Below are 17,228 nucleotides of genomic sequence, written 5' to 3' on the forward strand. Positions count from 1 at the left end.
TAATACAAAAATCACTTACTGTACAATGTCTGCTCTCACTGGGATGCAGACTAATGGCATGTTAATATATTGATGTTCACATAAAGAATTAATCATAATACTCAAGCAGGTAAAAAAATAAATATTTTCCTGTCTTTCTCACCATTTCCAGGTCTAAGTTGAATGTCAAAGTTGAACAACTTCTCAGTTTAAAGTCACAACCTTCTACTGTACAAGTGAGAGGCATCAGCTCATCGATGCAGCAGCTCACCGGCTCAGTATGTCAATAGCTGCATAAGCTACTTACCTCTCTTCGATCTCGACGCCGCTAAAAGTTGTTCCTCGGCATTAGCGCTTATAATGACAATATCGCTATTACTTGGTTAATGTTCAGGTCCCAAGATATAAATGCAAAAAGCTACAAAATTAGAAAGGTGGCCGATGTGTACTTCCTGTTTCCGGTTTAGACCATGCCCACTTCCGGGGTCATACATCATTTCCCCGCTACCCCTCCCTTAACAGTTAAACATGGTCTCACTAGTTAAGGCTTAACTAGTGAGACCATGTTTATAGATTATATGCTATCTGTTGTTGTATTCCCTAATTTTTAGTGACCTGAACATAATCTGGACTGTAAATACGTTCTTTTTTTTTGTTGTTTGTTTGTTTTGAAAATGTAATTTTGTTTATAGATTATATGCAATCTGTTGTGTTCCAAAATGTTTCTATTTTTTTCTCTCAGTGTACATGAATGAAGGTGTGTGTTGCTGAACCCGACTTGGACATTATCTGGACTGGACCTGGTTTTATTCCGTTTATACTTACATCTAACACAATTTCCCAACTCATATGGAAACGGGGTTTGTAAGTAAATAGAACAAACGACTACAGACTGCATCTGAATGAAACAAGCTACAGTAACAACTTACAACTTATAACTGCCAAAAAGGAGAGGACTTAAAGAGGTGCCGTGAGGAACGCGTCAGTTATGTAAATCACAATGTTTGGGCCCCAGTGTTCTATGTTTGCTAGCAAGGCTAAAATGGCAATGCAAGGTCCTGCCAACGTGTTTTCCGTGGTCCAAGTTCCTCTTTTCAACAGGAGCACTCTCCTCTTTTTAGGGATTTGCTGCAAGAATCTTCGTCTCCCAGGTTTGAACCGAACCTGGGGGTGTCATTATAAAAGTTACAAGGCAGGATACTGAAGAATTAAGCTTAAGAATGTTGTATTAAGAAGGCACATTATAATGGAACTGAAAATACAGCAAGGCAACTTGGTCAATTGTACCAAATAAGGCTACAGTACATATAACACTTGTCTTCAGCTTCCATGGAACATCACATCATTGGTGCAGTAAATATCGACTATAGTGAAGAAAATAGAAAAAGATTGAAAATGGTTTCTACTACATTTCTAGAAGTCTGTCAGCCATCCGTTGCACTTCAAAACGTTTGGCCCGTGAGGAATGTAAACATGATCATGTGACAAGGCAGACTTAAAGAAGGAAGGCCGTTCCCTCTCATCCTATTTGCCTTCGGCTGCGCTCTTGCTTGATGGCGTTGATGAACTTCCAGGTTTCCACACAGTGACAAAGGCAGATCTCAGGCGGGAAGTGTTTCTCCAGGTCAGGAGGAAAGTCCAGGTCTTTGCGCATCATGTACGCCTCCAGAGAGTCCTTCAGGCTTGTAAGAGACAAAAACAGGACCTTTAATTCAAGAACGAGGATCTAGCTCAGGCAAGAATAAAAGCACCTGCTTGACTTAAATATGCAATTTATGTTTAAACCGATAATCCTACAGCCCTAATCCAAGGTAGAGCAAATATTATTATCATACAGTCAAAATAAACACATGTGAAGAATTGCATTAAAAATGTATAAATACAAAACATTTTTATCGTAATTTATATATTTTTTCCAGAAGAGATCAGCACTGTCATCTAAAATGTCTACAAGTTTGTTTAAGCAACTGGTTAAAAGAAGAGTAAATGCAGACATAAATCCACTTTTGAGTTTTGTTTATGGATGTGTTTAGTACTTTATTATTATTATTATTGGTATGTATCAGAACCTCCTTTTTGCAATGTTATTGCAGAATTGACGCTGTTACCAAGTTTTAGTCAAACAAGTTTTTCGTGTGACATTCTGACAATAAGGTGTTAAAATATTAGTCATTACTAACATGAATTAAAATTATGTGAGCAAGTAATTCACTGCGAATAATCACAAAATTCACGAAAGATTAATCTGATTGTAGAAATTCATCGTTTGACAGCGCTAATACTGTACATAACAGTAGCAGTAGGTATTGTGTAGATCCATACCAATACAATATTTTGTCACATCGTGCATAACTGCAGCAAGTACCAGTTGTCGTTTATCAGGAGGCAGTCCTTCATTTTTAAATATTATTTAAACATAAAGTGCAAGCTCGACTTAAGAGTGCCCAACTTGATTGTTTTGAGACATATTCCATGAGTTTGTAAACAATACCGTATTTTTCAAACTATAAGTCGCAGTTTTTTTCATAGTTTCGCGGGGGGGTGCGACTTATACTCAGGAGCGACTTATGTGTGAAATTATTAACACATTAACGTAAAATATCAAATAATATTATTTAGCTCATTCACGTAAGAGACTAGACGTATAAGATTTCATGGGATTTAGCAATTAGGAGTGACAGATTGTTTGGTAAACGTATATCATGTTCTATATGTTATAGTTATTTGAATGACTCTTACCATAATATAAATAAATAAATGATAAATGGGTTGTACTTGTATAGCGCTTTTCTACCTTCAAGGTACTCAAAGCGCTTTGACACTACTTCCACATTTACCCATTCACACACACATTCACACACTGATGGAGGGAGCTGCCATGCAAGGCGCTAACCAGCACCCATCAGGAGCAAGGGTGAAGTGTCTTGCTCAGGACACAACGGACATGACGAGGTTGGTACTAGGTGGGGATTGAACCAGGGACCCTCGGGTCGCGCACGGCCACTCTTCCACTGCGCCACGTTAACATATCAGGCACGTTCTCAGTTGGTTATTTATGCCTCATATAACGTACACTTATTCAGCCTGTTGTTCACTATTCTTAATTTATTTTAAATTGCCTTTCAAATGTCTATTCTTGGTGTTGGATTTTATCAAATACATTTCCCCAAAAAATGCGACTTACACTCCAGTGCGGCTTATATATGTTTTTTTCTTTATTATGCATTTTCGGCCGGTGCGACTTATACTCCGGAGCTACTTATACTCCAAAAAATGTGGTAACCAAAACGACCAAACTTGTTTTCGTAGTACAAAAAACAAGAAAAATACAAATAACAATCTAATCACTGTAGTATCGTTTATACCAGGGGTCCCCAAACTTTTTGACTCCGGGGCCGCATTGGGGTAAAACAATTTGGCTGGGGGCCGCGTTATATATATATATTATATGTAAATGTGTGTGTATATATGTATATATGTGTGTGTATATATGTATATGTCTATGTATATGTCCAAGTGTATATATGTATGTGTATATATATATATATATATATATATATATATATATATATGTGTGTGTATATATGTGTATATATATATATATATATATATATATATATATATATATATATTTATTCATACATATATATTCCTCGCGCACTAATTGAATTAAAGAGCGCACTTGCTGCATGTCACATTATCGATGGTAAAATTAATCTTTAGACAATATGATTTGCCTGAGTGGCTAGGAGACGGTAGAAAATGGACTAGTAAGGACAAATTAAAAAAAAAAAGTAATAATACAAAAAATATATATATATATACCGGTATATATATATTTTTTTTTTTAACTTGGGACTTCCCGCGGGCCGGATTTTGGACGCTGGGGGGCCGTATCCGGCCCGCGGGCCGTAGTTTGGGGACTCCTGGTTTATACACTGATACACGGTATCGATAGTATGGACATCTGGATTGATCAGTCCGACTTTACATTGCAGCTTTAGCTTCTTGTGTCGTCCTGCTCAGTTTGTGTGTGTGTAGCATGTTTAGCCATTCATCTTTCTCTAGTCCTCCATAATGGCACTTGAAAGAAAGTGAGTTTTATGTTAGGGTGATGAGGATTAGCAGCTAAGAAGCAACTTTGCACTGTGGCTAGACAATTAATTATTACATAATTCCATTCATCCATTTCCTACCGCTTATTCCCTTCAGGGTCCCGGGGGGTGCTGGAGCCTATCTCAGCTACAATCGGGCGGAAGGCGGGGTACACCCCGGACAAGTCGCTACCTCATAATATTTTTAATAAATATTAACATCTTGATAAATAATACATCTGAGCCGGTGTTCTGCAAGACATGCACCCTCTTGGAATTCATGCAACCCCTGCAAGTGTGTAACAAGGGATAATGAAATGCAATTATTGATCCACAGGGGAAATTGTTCCACACAGTAGATCAGTTACAAAGGATGGAAAGGGTACTGATGGAAAGGATAATGCAGGTATAAAGTAGACTAAAAATGTACCTTAGTATCAATATAAAATATAACATATATGTAATATTTACATATTATATATACAGTATATAATATATACTGATATATTATTATATTATATTGCTATAACGATGGGATAGATTGATTTGTATTCCTAAGATACAAATATATCGATCATATTTCGATCTAACATCATTTTGAAAGATAATTAATCAATTTAATCAACACTAGATTTAAACGTTACATGAGTCTGCCGCCCGTCTGTGGTGTCATCGCCACACGTCATCAAAACACTTTGGCAGATATCAGCAGGTGAACAAGAAATAAACGAGCCACCATTGTGGGAACACTTAGGGCCTGATTTCTAAGATCCAAATACCACACGCGTACAAAAAATAAAATTGTTGGTGCTATGAGGCATGTTGCGTGTTATCTACTAAAACTGCGTGTGCAAATGAACAGCGGTGCAGAGCGCCTTATTTAAATGAGGATTTTGCGTGTATACGAGGCTTTTACTACAGAGACACTTGATCACTTGCTGCACATTCATGTCATCATGTTTTTACCTGTGTGGGACGTGTTCAACCAGCAGCACACATCTATAATTTGTAACACCTTTTCTGAATCGCAAGCCAGACAACATAAGATCTACTATGGACTAGACTTTCACAATATTATGTCAGACCCACTCGTCCATTGCATCCGGTCTCCCCTAGAGGGGGGGGGGGGGTCACCCACATATGCGGTCCTCTCCAAGGTTTCTCACAGTCATTCACATCGACGTCCCATTGGGGTTGTGAGTTTTTCCTTGCCCTTATGTGGGCTCTGTACCGCGGATGTCGTTGTGGCTTGTGCAGCCCTTTGAGACACTTGTGATTTAGGGCTATATAAATAATCATTGATTGATTGATAAACCTATGCACACTGACAACGCCGCATTTGTGCGTCTGGAATGAATCAAACGCAGGAAAAAGCATAATGGAAGACGTCTTTTCATGTATGAGATATATTAAAGTAATATATTTCCGAAATTTAAAAAAACTAACTAAAAAAACGCAGACACAAAATGCATCAGTTGAATTCATTTTAACCAGCTCCCTAAGTCATCCAGCAGCTATAAAATTATAAAAGGAAATTGCTGAATAGACAATGTCTAATATTTTTTATTTTTGTCCATCCAAATACCGTATTTTTCGGAGTATAAGTCGCTCCGGAGTATAAGTCGCAACGTTTACCAAACAATCTGTCACTCCTAATCGCTAAATCCCATGAAATTTTATACCTCTAGTCTCTTACGTAAATGAGCTAAATAATATTATTTGATATTTTACGGTAATGTGTTAATAATTTCACACACAAGTCGCTCCTGAGTATAAGTCGCACCCCAAGCCAAACTATGAAAAAAACTGCGACTTATAGTCCGAAAAATACGGTATGTTGACATACATGCGTAGGACAGAAGATTCTCGTCTGTCCACCGTCTATGTGTGCAGCGCGAGCAGCGATCCTGCAGCTGTGTGTAAAACTGTTCTCAGTTTGCACGTCCTTCTGACACGTGCTAAATAAAAAGTCAAATAGTGCTTGCAAAAAGATGATGAGTGTTGATAAATCACATTGCGCATGGTAAATGGTTTTTTTTTGCATCTTCTCCCAGTATTGAGGAAATTTTGATGATCTACATATATTTTGCATAACAATGAAGAAAGAGAAGCAAAATGGATGGCACGTCTTATTTTGCACACTTAACAGAAGCAATTCAATTGGCATATGTTTAGTTGTTCAGCTCTGCGTGTGCTATCAAGTTTGCACGTGTTTTAGTACATGCAAACCTTTCGTAAATCAGGCCCTAAGGCTTTTGCAAAGACATACGTTCTTAAGAAGTCGCTCACTGTTTGCAGGATATGTAGCAAATGGCAACACGACAAATACGAACCACCTGTGGCGGCATGGGATTTCGCACAATGCTGACCACCAAAGCAAAGCAGCGTTCATGGAGCAGCAGCACAAAGAAGGAGTTGGTTTCATTTGCTCTTTTGTTAAAAAATACTGCACTGCTGTTTATTAAAATAAGAGAAGCGGAACAGTTTGAATATTTGTTGAATGTGTTGGTGTGAGGATGATGTCATAGGAGGTCGAATGTGATGTGATATGGGTAAACAAAGAAAACACAGCAGAAAAAAGGAACTTGTAAATCTACTGCTAATTCAACCTAAAGATGAGTTGGTTGCACTTTATTTTTGATATTAATATTTTATTATTTTATGTTAAAAAACAAAAGCAGTATAAGGTAAATCTACTGTTAAAATGTTGGTTACTGTACTTTTATTGAAAATGTCTTGAATATTGAAAATGTGAACAGAACTTGTTTCCTCTTGTTAAACCAACCTAAAGTGTTAGTTGCACTTTATTCAAATAAGGTGTGAATATATTAGTAATCAATTGTTGTTTACTTCACCTGCAGTGTCCAGTATCCACTATTTATTTCACAGTCACACTACTTGATTTTTTTGACTAAAAAGTTACTGAATCGATTTCAATTCGCTGAAATCCTTCTAAAAAATAAAATAGTCCCTGAATCATATCGGCAACCTCGAGTTATGATTTGAATTGAATCGTTGTTAAAAAGACTTGTTACAACCCCAGTAATTGCCTGAGCACGCATCCCTTTTGAAGGAATCTTTCACACGAGTACAATCTTTAGCATGTAAACACTCGTAAACAGCTGCAGTAAAGAGCAGCTGGGCTTGGCAGTTTATCAGCCGATCAGTTCAGAAAGGCAAATATCAGACCAGATCATCTGTACTTACTTATTTAATTTTTAATAACAACATGATAATAATTTAATCCAAAATTCAGAAGTTTTAGGCCGTCATCACAAAGTTTCACGGAAATCGAATGGTTAATGTTAGTAACAGAAGTACAAACACAAAAGTGGACCTTGCACGATGAGATTAAAAAAGTACCTCCAGTCTGGCTTGAAGTCATCTGGTGCTTTGGGATTCTGAAGCTCCAGGACTAGGAACTCATGCAGCTCCAACAAGAACGTGTCAGTGCTGCTCTCAAAACAGAAAGCAGTCAGTTGTTCGCGCTCATCCTCACCGAGGTTCTTCTTGTACACTTCACAGACTCTTTCGAAAGGATCCTGGGGGGGGAAAATATAAGTGTGAACTTGAAGAGCCAACTGCAGACTACACTAAAATTACAGTGAAACCTCAACCTCCGCCCGATTGTAGCTGAGATAGGCGCCAGCGCCCCCGAAGGGAATAAGCGATAGTAAATGTATATATATATATATATATATATATTAGAGATGCGCGGATAGGCAATTATTTCATCCGCAACCGCATCAGAAAGTCGTCAACCATCCGCCATCCACCCGATCTAAAATTTGATCAGAACCGCACCCGCCCGCACCCGCCCGTTGTTATATATCTAATATAGACGATGCAAGGCATTAGTGAGGTTATAAAGCTTTTGCCTGTTAAAGAAAGGAGACTGATCCAATGCAGCACAGACATTCGCGTGCCACGCTGTCACGGCCCAGACGCACACCAGTGCGCAATCATATGGGAGCCGCGCTGAGCGCACCTCCAAGCGCGTCTCGCTGCCGGCGACGGCCGGGTATGGGCCCGACGCTCCAGCGCCATCCATTTTCAGGGCTAGTTGATTTTTTTCTTCTGTTGTGGCATATGCAGCAGGTGCCTGCTCGTTTTTCGTATGTGGGTAACAACATTTAACTATGTATATATATTTCCGAATTGGTTTAACTGCCACCCGCCTGAATCTATTTAAAATCTAATTTTTTTTTATTTCAACCGCCCGACCCGACCCGACCCGACCCGCGGATAAAATGTAATTTTTTTTAATTTCATCCGCCCGATCCGCGGATAATTCGCGGACTCCGCGGTTGTGCCCGCAAACCGCGCATCTCTAATATATATACTGTATATATATATATATATATATATATATATATATATATATATGTATATATATATATATATATATATATATATATATATATATATATATATATATATATATATATATATATATATATATATATATATATGTATGACTTTGAACATTACCTTTTTAAGCATCAGCATATTGTCTGATTTGAGAGAGGTCAGCAGCTGCCACAGTACAACACAATGCTTTAAAGAGAACAGGCTCAGGACCTGCGACACACATAAGAAGTTACGATTAAACAAATCTGTCCAGAGAGGAAGTGGGTGAAAAGGCACGACAATAAAAAGAAGCAACACTTCGGAACAGCCGACCTTGAGGATATGCTCAGAAATCTGGCTTCCCATCTGGAGCACCTCCTCCAGGTAGGAGGACAGCTGCATGCGAGGGTCTCCCCCAGCCATGGCAAGGAAACCGAGGACCAATTCCAAAGTGGAGAGGGCCTCACACGCCTCGCTGTAGTTGTGCAGATCCCTGGCCAGATCCAACGCAGTCAGAGCCGGGAGAGTCTCCTGTCGGCACACAAGCGGTAAAAAATCAGGAGAGGAACAAACGATGTGACACCTTAAACACGGGAACGATACTCGCTTGTTTGACTTTTTCTCTGACGTCTTTCAGGATGATCTGGTAGTTGCGTTCGTGCCTGTTCACAAGTGTTGGGATTCCCTGTGAGATTAAAAAAAAAAAAACAGTCAGTGGAACCATGTCTTTTTTATTGCGCTAGGTGCCATGCACTCACATCCAGATAAATAAGCGGTTTGCCCAGGAGAAAGCGGGAGATAATCTGCATCTGGATCTTAGGTAAATCATATTCGTGAAGGGTCTCCTGGCCCCGCTCTATGCTGTACTGGGAGTTGGAAAGAATCATTGACATGATGTCCCTCTCCAGCTCATAGTGGATCACATGCAGGTCAGTCAACTCTGCAGGGCTGACTTTGTAGCTGGGGGACAGGAAGAAGGTGCAGTTAGGAGGAGAAGCGGGGATCTCAAAGTGGGTCATAAATGTTAATATAAAATTAATATAGCATGAAAGCTCAAGAATAAGGTTGACTGAATCAAATATACAGAATGTCAAAGACTACGAGAAGCAAACCTGGTTTGGAACACTTCACACAACACAGAAGTCATAACGTCATCAAAGCTAACCTTTAAAAGCAGTCACACAAAGCACCAGCATTTTGGAACAGGGATGGGTGATAGAAGAAAGGTAAACAATTCATTAAATCTTTATACAGCCTAAGGCTAACCTGTGCAATAATCGTGCTGTTTAATCAGCATCTTGATACGCCACACCAGCGAGGTGGGATGGATTGTCTTGGCAAAGAAGAAGTACTCTCTAACACAGATTTAGACAGATTTGTGAACAATATTTGAGAGGAAAAGGTATTTTGTGTATATAGTAAACGTTTTGGATCTTTCAGTTCAACTCGTGAAAAATGGGAGCAAAAACAAATGTGTTGCGTTTATATTTTTGTTCAGTGTACATACACACACACATATATATATACACATATACATTTATTTAGGAGTATGAGATATATTCTACATTTTTTAATCCGATCTTTTAAACATTCAAAAACCTAACTAAGGTTTTTACATGTTTAAAAAAATCTATGCAATAATTAATTTTTTAGTGTATGTAAAGATATCAAGTGTGTGTGTATGGGGGCCTAGAATTTGGTGCTACGTCCCTGAGGAGAAGAATACTTTTGTTCTGAGTGCAAAACTCATCTTCACCCCTATCCTGGTATGGTCAAATAGCTCCATAGTTGAGTAAATTGCAATATTACAATTCTATATAAACTGCAATGTATCTAGCCATGTACAGTACACATAAGTGGAGCAGGCGTGAAAGTATGTTCCCTTCCTCGAAAAGTGAGCAAAGAGCGCCCTCACCTGGTCTCCTCTCCCATGTGCTTGTCCACACAGAAGACCATGTCATTGTGCAGGCCGATGAGGTAGCTAACAAGGGCTGTAGAGCACAGACCAGGGCCTTGTCGCTGAGGAAACAGGACCTTTAGGTCACTGTAGGTGTCAAGGTCCTTCTGACAGAACTCGTCGGGCAGCTTGATCTCACCTGAGTGACAACATGTGGGTGGTCAGATTGGAAAATGTAGTACATTTATATTACATTGTATATTGTCATGAGAATTAGGATTTACCTTTGGTTGCCAAAGAGGTTCTGAGCTGATTCCAGGTAGTCAAGAAGATGTTGATATGTTTCTCATACCAGGCTTTTAATGAAGCTAGACCAAAAAGTAGAAAGTGTCAGTAAATTATGAATTATGGTTGACATTAAACTTTGTTCATGCAGGCCTAAAAACTAACATTTTTACTGGCTAGCAGCTAGGGGTGTAAAAAAAAATAGATTATCGAATGAATCACAATTCCTATTTGTAAAGATTCATAATCGATTCAAACAAATCAAAAAATTAAAAAAATATTTTTTTTTTAATTCATCTGTCCTGTCCAGCCACTAAGGCAAATCATATTGTTGATGTAGATGCCAATCTCTGCTGTACAGATTTACTTCAGAAAAGAGACGTGTAGGATACTTGTCTGGTTACCTTATTTATAGAGATGTCCGATAATATCGGCAGGCCGATATTATCGGCAGGCCGATATTATCGGCCGATATACGCGTTAAAATGTAATATCGGAAATGATCTGTATCGTTTTTTTAATTTTTATTATCGGTATCGTTTTTTAAAAAATTTTAATTAAATGAACATAAAAATCACAAGATACACTTACAATTAGTGCACCAACCCAAAAAACCTCCCTCCCCCATTTACACTCATTGACACAAAAGGGTTGTTTCTTTCTGTTATTAATATTCTGGTTCTTACATTATATATCAATATATATCAATACAGTCTGCAAGGGATACAGTCCGTAAGCACACATGATTGTGCGTGCTGCTGGTTCACTAATAGTACTAACCTTTAACAGTTAATTTTACTCATTTTCATTAATTACTAGTTTCTATAACTGTTTTTATATTGTTTTACTTTCTTTTTTATTCAAGAAAATGTTTTTAATTTATTTATCTTATTTTATTTTATAAACATTTTTTAAAAGTACCTTATCTTTACCATACCTGGTTGTCCAAATTAGGCATAATAATGTGTTAATTCCACGACTGTATATATCGGCTGATATCGGTATCGGCTGATATCGGTATCGGTTGATATCAGTATCGGTAATTAAAGAGTTGGACAATATCGGATATCGGCAAAAAGCCATTATCGGACATCCCTACTTATTTGTATTTGACTTTATTAAATGTTTGCGTAGAATTTTATTAAACAAAACTAGTTTTCTTTTAAGTACCACAGAAATTTATCAAAGCTATTTATTTTATCGAGGAATGTAGTTAATCATAGAACGGGCACCCAATGTTATTAAAAAACGTATTGATTATGAACCTAGAATTGTTTTGACTTGAGAATCGATTCTGAAACAAACCATTACCCTCACGAACAGAATTGTGTGGTGCCCAAACATTTACAGCCCTAGCAGCAGCAAGGTTTACATTTTACAAAGTACTCACATTGCTAACAATTTTGAAGAAACACTTTTAAATCATTCTTTAGAGGACCCTGATAACATTTAGCGTAATTTTAAAAAACCCTGTAGACTTAGAACACTGTAACTTGTGTTGAGAAGGGATGAGAATACATTTGGACACAACTTTTTGTTTGTCAAAATGTAAGAAAGCCGGAATGTGTTAAAAAAAAAAAAAAAAAGGTTTAAACATCCATCCATCCATCCATTTTCTACCGCTTATTCCCTTTTGGGGTCGCGGGGGGTGCTGGAACCTATCTCAGCTACAATCGGGCGGAAGGCGGTGTACACCCTGGACAAGTCGCCACCTCATCGCAGGGCCAACACAGATAGACAGACAACATTCACACTCACATTCACACACTAGGGCCAATTTAGTGTTGCCAATCAACCTATCCCCAGGTGCATGTTTTTGGAAGTGGGAGGAAGCCGGAGTACCCGGAGGGAACCCACGCAGTCACAGGGAGAACATGCAAACTCCACACAGAAAGATCCTGAGCCCGGGATTGAACCCAAGACTACTCAGGACCTTCGTATTGTGAGGCAGATGCACTAACCCCTCTTCCCAAGGTTTAAACAATTTTTTCTTTTTTTGACAAAGAAGATGGGTGAGCGCATATGTTTAACATCCATCAGCTCTGTGATGTCATCATGGAGGACTGGAAGAGCATTTCACTAAAAACTTGTGAATTCCATGTATAACATTTGTTTGATGTATTGTCCCACAAATTATTGCTCCCTTTATTTTGAGACTAAATTAAACACTAACATAATCATTACCGTATATATAAAAAAATAATATAAATAATGCAAGTAACCATTTCAAAAGCAATACATTTTTATTTCACATTAGTATTATTTCTACCATTGTAAAGATCTTGGAGAGCAGTTTTGTCGGGTGGTTTGTTTTGTTGTCATCACTTTCCAACAAAATATAATAAATGAAAATTATAGAATTACACTATTTCATTCATCCGTCTTGCTCACTCGTTTTAAAACTGAAATATTCCCACAATGGGACATTTATCTTTGCAATCATCTGTTTTCGTTCCCTTGCGATGTTTCCCAATAGCGACGTGCTATGACCATCGGCCCTAAAAGAAGCTTTGGTTTCATTACCTTCTTTCTGGCTGTGGACAAACTCCACGATGGTGCCGCACGTAAATTCACTCAGGTTTTGAAACTTCTTAACCAGTTCTTTCTGGAGGGTGAGGATGTCAGGGAGGTGCCTCACCAGTCGCAGCTCTGCTTCCTGATACAAACAAATAAAGTGCTCAAGTTTTAAAAATCAATCCTTTTAGAATGTAGGCCTACTTAAAAAAATGTGGTCAATAGCTTTTTAAAAGATATTTCTAAAATGATTACATAATATGAAAACATGTTGGGAGGGGGTTGGGTTCATCCATAGGTGGAATAAAACCTTAACCCTTGTGCAAACTTAAATTTGACTATACACAAGGGATATAACGGTATCAAAAGCTCACGGTACCACATTGCCACGGTATTGAGACCATGGGAGGATATTATTGTGGTATTGTCCAAAAAATAAATGCCAGTGTGTAAAATGAAGTCGCGGGAATGTTTAGGATAAACACATTTACTGTAACTGAACACACACATAATGTTCAAATGTTCTAATCATATTTATTATTACTACAAACAAGTACTGTAACTGTATACTTCAGTACAAAGAATTGTGTGGGAACACCCACTGTTTCAAACAAATGTTTAAAAAAAAAAACTTACAATAGAGTGTCTTAAAGTGACAATGTAAACATCCAGTGTAACAAGTATAAAACAATTGTATTCAGTTTGGTGTCTTTCAACTTTTACTTTCTGAAAAGCAGTGTCACCCGCAGTGGACATTTTTTTAAATCAGATTGGAAAATGCTGTTTTTAAAGGAAAGTTAACTGATATCCATCCATCCATCTTCTACCGCTTGTACCTCTGGGGGTCGCAGTAGGGCTGCAGCCCAGGGGCGTCACTAGCTTTTAAGGACAAGGGGGGCTTTGCCCCCAGGAGATGCACAGGATGCGAGCGAATGTTACGCACGAGCACAAAACTTCACAAACGGCTAACAAAGACTTAGAAATTATTCATTGTTATTATTATTTTTTTTTTTTAAATGCACGGGACGAAATGAAATGCTCCCCGGGACGATGGCTTTTAACCATATATTTTCTTTTTCTTTTTATGTATTTATTCATTTTACATTTTATATTAAATGTCTTGGTTTTTCCTCCCTCTGAAAATCCTATTAAATGTTTAACAAGCCATCCTATAATAATAAAACAGCTATTAATGTAACAATACAATAAAACAAATATATTTAATGATGTTTTTTTCATTATTTTAACAATAGGCTAATGTATATTACTTTATATAGATTCTACAAGAAACACAAAACTTAAAAAATAAATGATTTACAATTGCACACACAAGGTTTTGTGCAGCTTCACTCATTGTAATGGAAGATAATGTGCTTCGTACACCTGCAGGACCGCAGGCAAGGTCGCAGAGAAAATGCGGGCTGGAATTTGAGTGATGTGGGCATTTTCTATATGAACAAGTGGAATGGATTGGATACCGACGCACGAAAGGGGCTCTCTACCTTACGCTACAAAGTGAGGGGAAACTGAGTGAATAATAACAGGTTATATGATTATTTATTTAAACTCATATTTGGGCCACTTTATAATGAATATGTCGGCATTTATTTGTAAAAAAAAACCAAAAAAACACCAAATTATTTAGGGGGGCTTAAGAATATTTTAGTGGGGCTTGAGCCCCCCTAAAATAGGCCTAACAACGCCAATGCTGCAGCCTATCCCAGGACTTTTAATAAAGTAAATACCACACAAATTGATGTTTAGCCTCACTGGCTTCAAATATTCCCCTCAGTGTGCAGTGGCCTACTATGCTCAAAATGTAGTGGACAGCTCTGTTTTGGCTTGGAAACGTTGGAGACACAGGTGGCACACTTTGCAGTACGCAGACTTTATAACCTCCACCTAATAGGTCATGTTTTCAACAGAGTTTGTTTCTCTGTTTGTTAGCAATATAACTCAAAATGTTATGGACAGGTTTTGAAAAAAAAAGAACAACAAAAAAAACCAAAAACTAATATATATATATATATATATATATATATATATATATATATATATATATGGTTTAATGGCAGTTTAACTCATGTATGGTCATTAAGTTAAAGTTAAAGTACCAATGATTGTCACACACACACTAGGTGTGGCGAAATTATTCTCTGAATTTGACCCATCACCCTTGATCTCCCCCTGGGAGGCGAGGGGAGCAGTGGGCAGCAGCGGTGGCCGCGCCCGGGAATCATTTTTGGTGATTTAACCCCCAATTCCAACCCTTGATGCTGAGTTCCAAGCAGGGAGGTAATGGGTCCCATTTTTATAGTCTTTGGTATGACTCGGAAAATTATGGTCATTATGCTCAGTGGCCCTGTGGTTAGAGTGTCCGCCCTGAGATCGGTAGGTCTTGAGTTCAAACCCCGGCCGAGTCATACCAAAGACTATAAAAATGAGGTTAATATATGAGCAAATAGATAATTATCTATCAAATCGCGAGCTCCTATTCGAATCGCAATCAGGATTCAGAAAATCACATTCCACAGATACATGCCTACTGTACCTAACTGACTACATCAGGCGAGAGATAGACATGGGCAAGTACTGTGGATCGGTTATGCTGGACCTTCAAAAGGCATTCGACACAGTTAACCACTCAATACTGTTTAACAAGTTGAGGGCAATCGGTTTTGACAGCGCAGCTACAAACTGGATGAAATCTTACCTTGAGGATAGAGAACCGGTGGTCGAGGTGAACGGATCACTGTCCTCTCCCCTCAAGGTGAGCTGCGGTGTCCCACAGGGGAGCATTCTGGACCATTGTTATTCTTGATTAACGACATGAAATCAGCATCTAACAGCAATTTGTTCCTGTTCGCGGACGATTTTGCGATCCTGGCCTCGGACAGGGACAAATTGAAGGTTGAAAGTGCACTCAGCACCGAAATAAGTAATCTCTGTCTCTGGCTTTCCGATAACAAACTGTCACTACACCTGGGTAAAACAGAGTCCATCCTATTTGGGTCCAAGCACAACCTAGATAAATCCCCGGGCTTTAGGATTAAAGCAGGTTATACCATAATCACCAGCAAAGACAAGGTAATTTACCTAGGTTGTATATTGGACAACACTCTCTCGCGTGAAACAATTGCATTAAAAGCAATCACCAAGATCAATAATAAAACTAGATTTTTGGGCAGGATTTCTGCATTTATCAACAGGGATACACTTTAGACCCTTGCCGGTGCCCTCATACAGTGTCATTTTGACTACGCCTGCACCTCATGGTTCACCAGTATCCCCAAGCCACTAAAAACAAAACTGCAAACTTCCCAAAACAAGCTGGTGAGACTCCTGCTCAAACTCCCATACAGGACTCACCTAACTCAAGCCCACTTTACCAAATTGGGATGGCTTAGAGTTGAGGAAAGAGTACACCAAATTGCAATGTGCTTGGGATTCAAAATACTCAAGAGAAACTGTCCCCAAGTACCTGTCGAACTATTTCACCAGACTAAGTGATGCTCACAGGTACTACACGAGAGGGAGTTCCCCAGACCTCGTCCCCCCCAAATTCAAGACTCTCATGGGAAAAAAATGCATTCTACTATTTTGTCACCACACAGTGGAATGCACTACCAACAGACCTAAAAATTCGAACTTCACTACTAAATTTTAAAACTGCCAAAAAATCATGGCTCAGCTCAACCTCTACCTGATCTCAAGCAAAATTGACGAAGCATCAAACAGGTTTATATGTGGTTATAGTGTATATATATTTTATAATTCTGTTTTGCACATTCTTGGAGTCAACATGTGCATAGTCATGTAAATAGTGTCATGTACATAGTGTATATATACCCCCCAAGGCCCCATTTTTTGTTTATATTGTTTTTCAAATCACCTGACATGTATACTGTCTATATGTACATAAGTTATCCATTTTTTTAACGTAATTTTTTATATACAAGTTACAGGTTATATATATTTTATTATTGAATGTATCAAATGTGATGAATATTTAATGGACCACAATGGAAACAAGCCTTTTGGCATTTTGTGCCATCCATTTGCCTTTTTAAAGCATTACATGGATTAAATTCTTTAAGATGTCAATAAAC

At 38.3% G+C, this 17,228-nt stretch overlaps 1 protein-coding gene across 1 annotated transcript in view; it reads right to left on the reverse strand.

Annotated features, from left to right (window-relative positions):
• Positions 1-1,187: 1,187 nt before the first annotated feature.
• Positions 1,188-17,228, reverse strand: part of LOC133615132 (E3 ubiquitin-protein ligase rnf213-alpha-like) — a 108,710-nt gene continuing 92,669 nt past the window's right edge. Inside the window, exons 59-67 of the mRNA XM_061973493.2 lie at positions 13,129-13,261; positions 10,605-10,688; positions 10,339-10,519; positions 9,182-9,383; positions 9,031-9,108; positions 8,757-8,954; positions 8,565-8,654; positions 7,437-7,615; positions 1,188-1,661 (exon numbers count right to left, since the gene is read on the reverse strand). Of these exons, the coding sequence (XP_061829477.1) occupies positions 1,499-1,661; positions 7,437-7,615; positions 8,565-8,654; positions 8,757-8,954; positions 9,031-9,108; positions 9,182-9,383; positions 10,339-10,519; positions 10,605-10,688; positions 13,129-13,261 (1,308 nt within the window). The 3' untranslated portion in view covers positions 1,188-1,498. The remainder of the gene's footprint in view (positions 1,662-7,436; positions 7,616-8,564; positions 8,655-8,756; positions 8,955-9,030; positions 9,109-9,181; positions 9,384-10,338; positions 10,520-10,604; positions 10,689-13,128; positions 13,262-17,228) is intronic.

The sequence above is a fragment of the Nerophis lumbriciformis genome, linkage group LG22 (genome assembly GCF_033978685.3).
Source record: "Nerophis lumbriciformis linkage group LG22, RoL_Nlum_v2.1, whole genome shotgun sequence".
Classification (NCBI taxonomy): Eukaryota; Metazoa; Chordata; class Actinopteri; order Syngnathiformes; family Syngnathidae; genus Nerophis; species Nerophis lumbriciformis.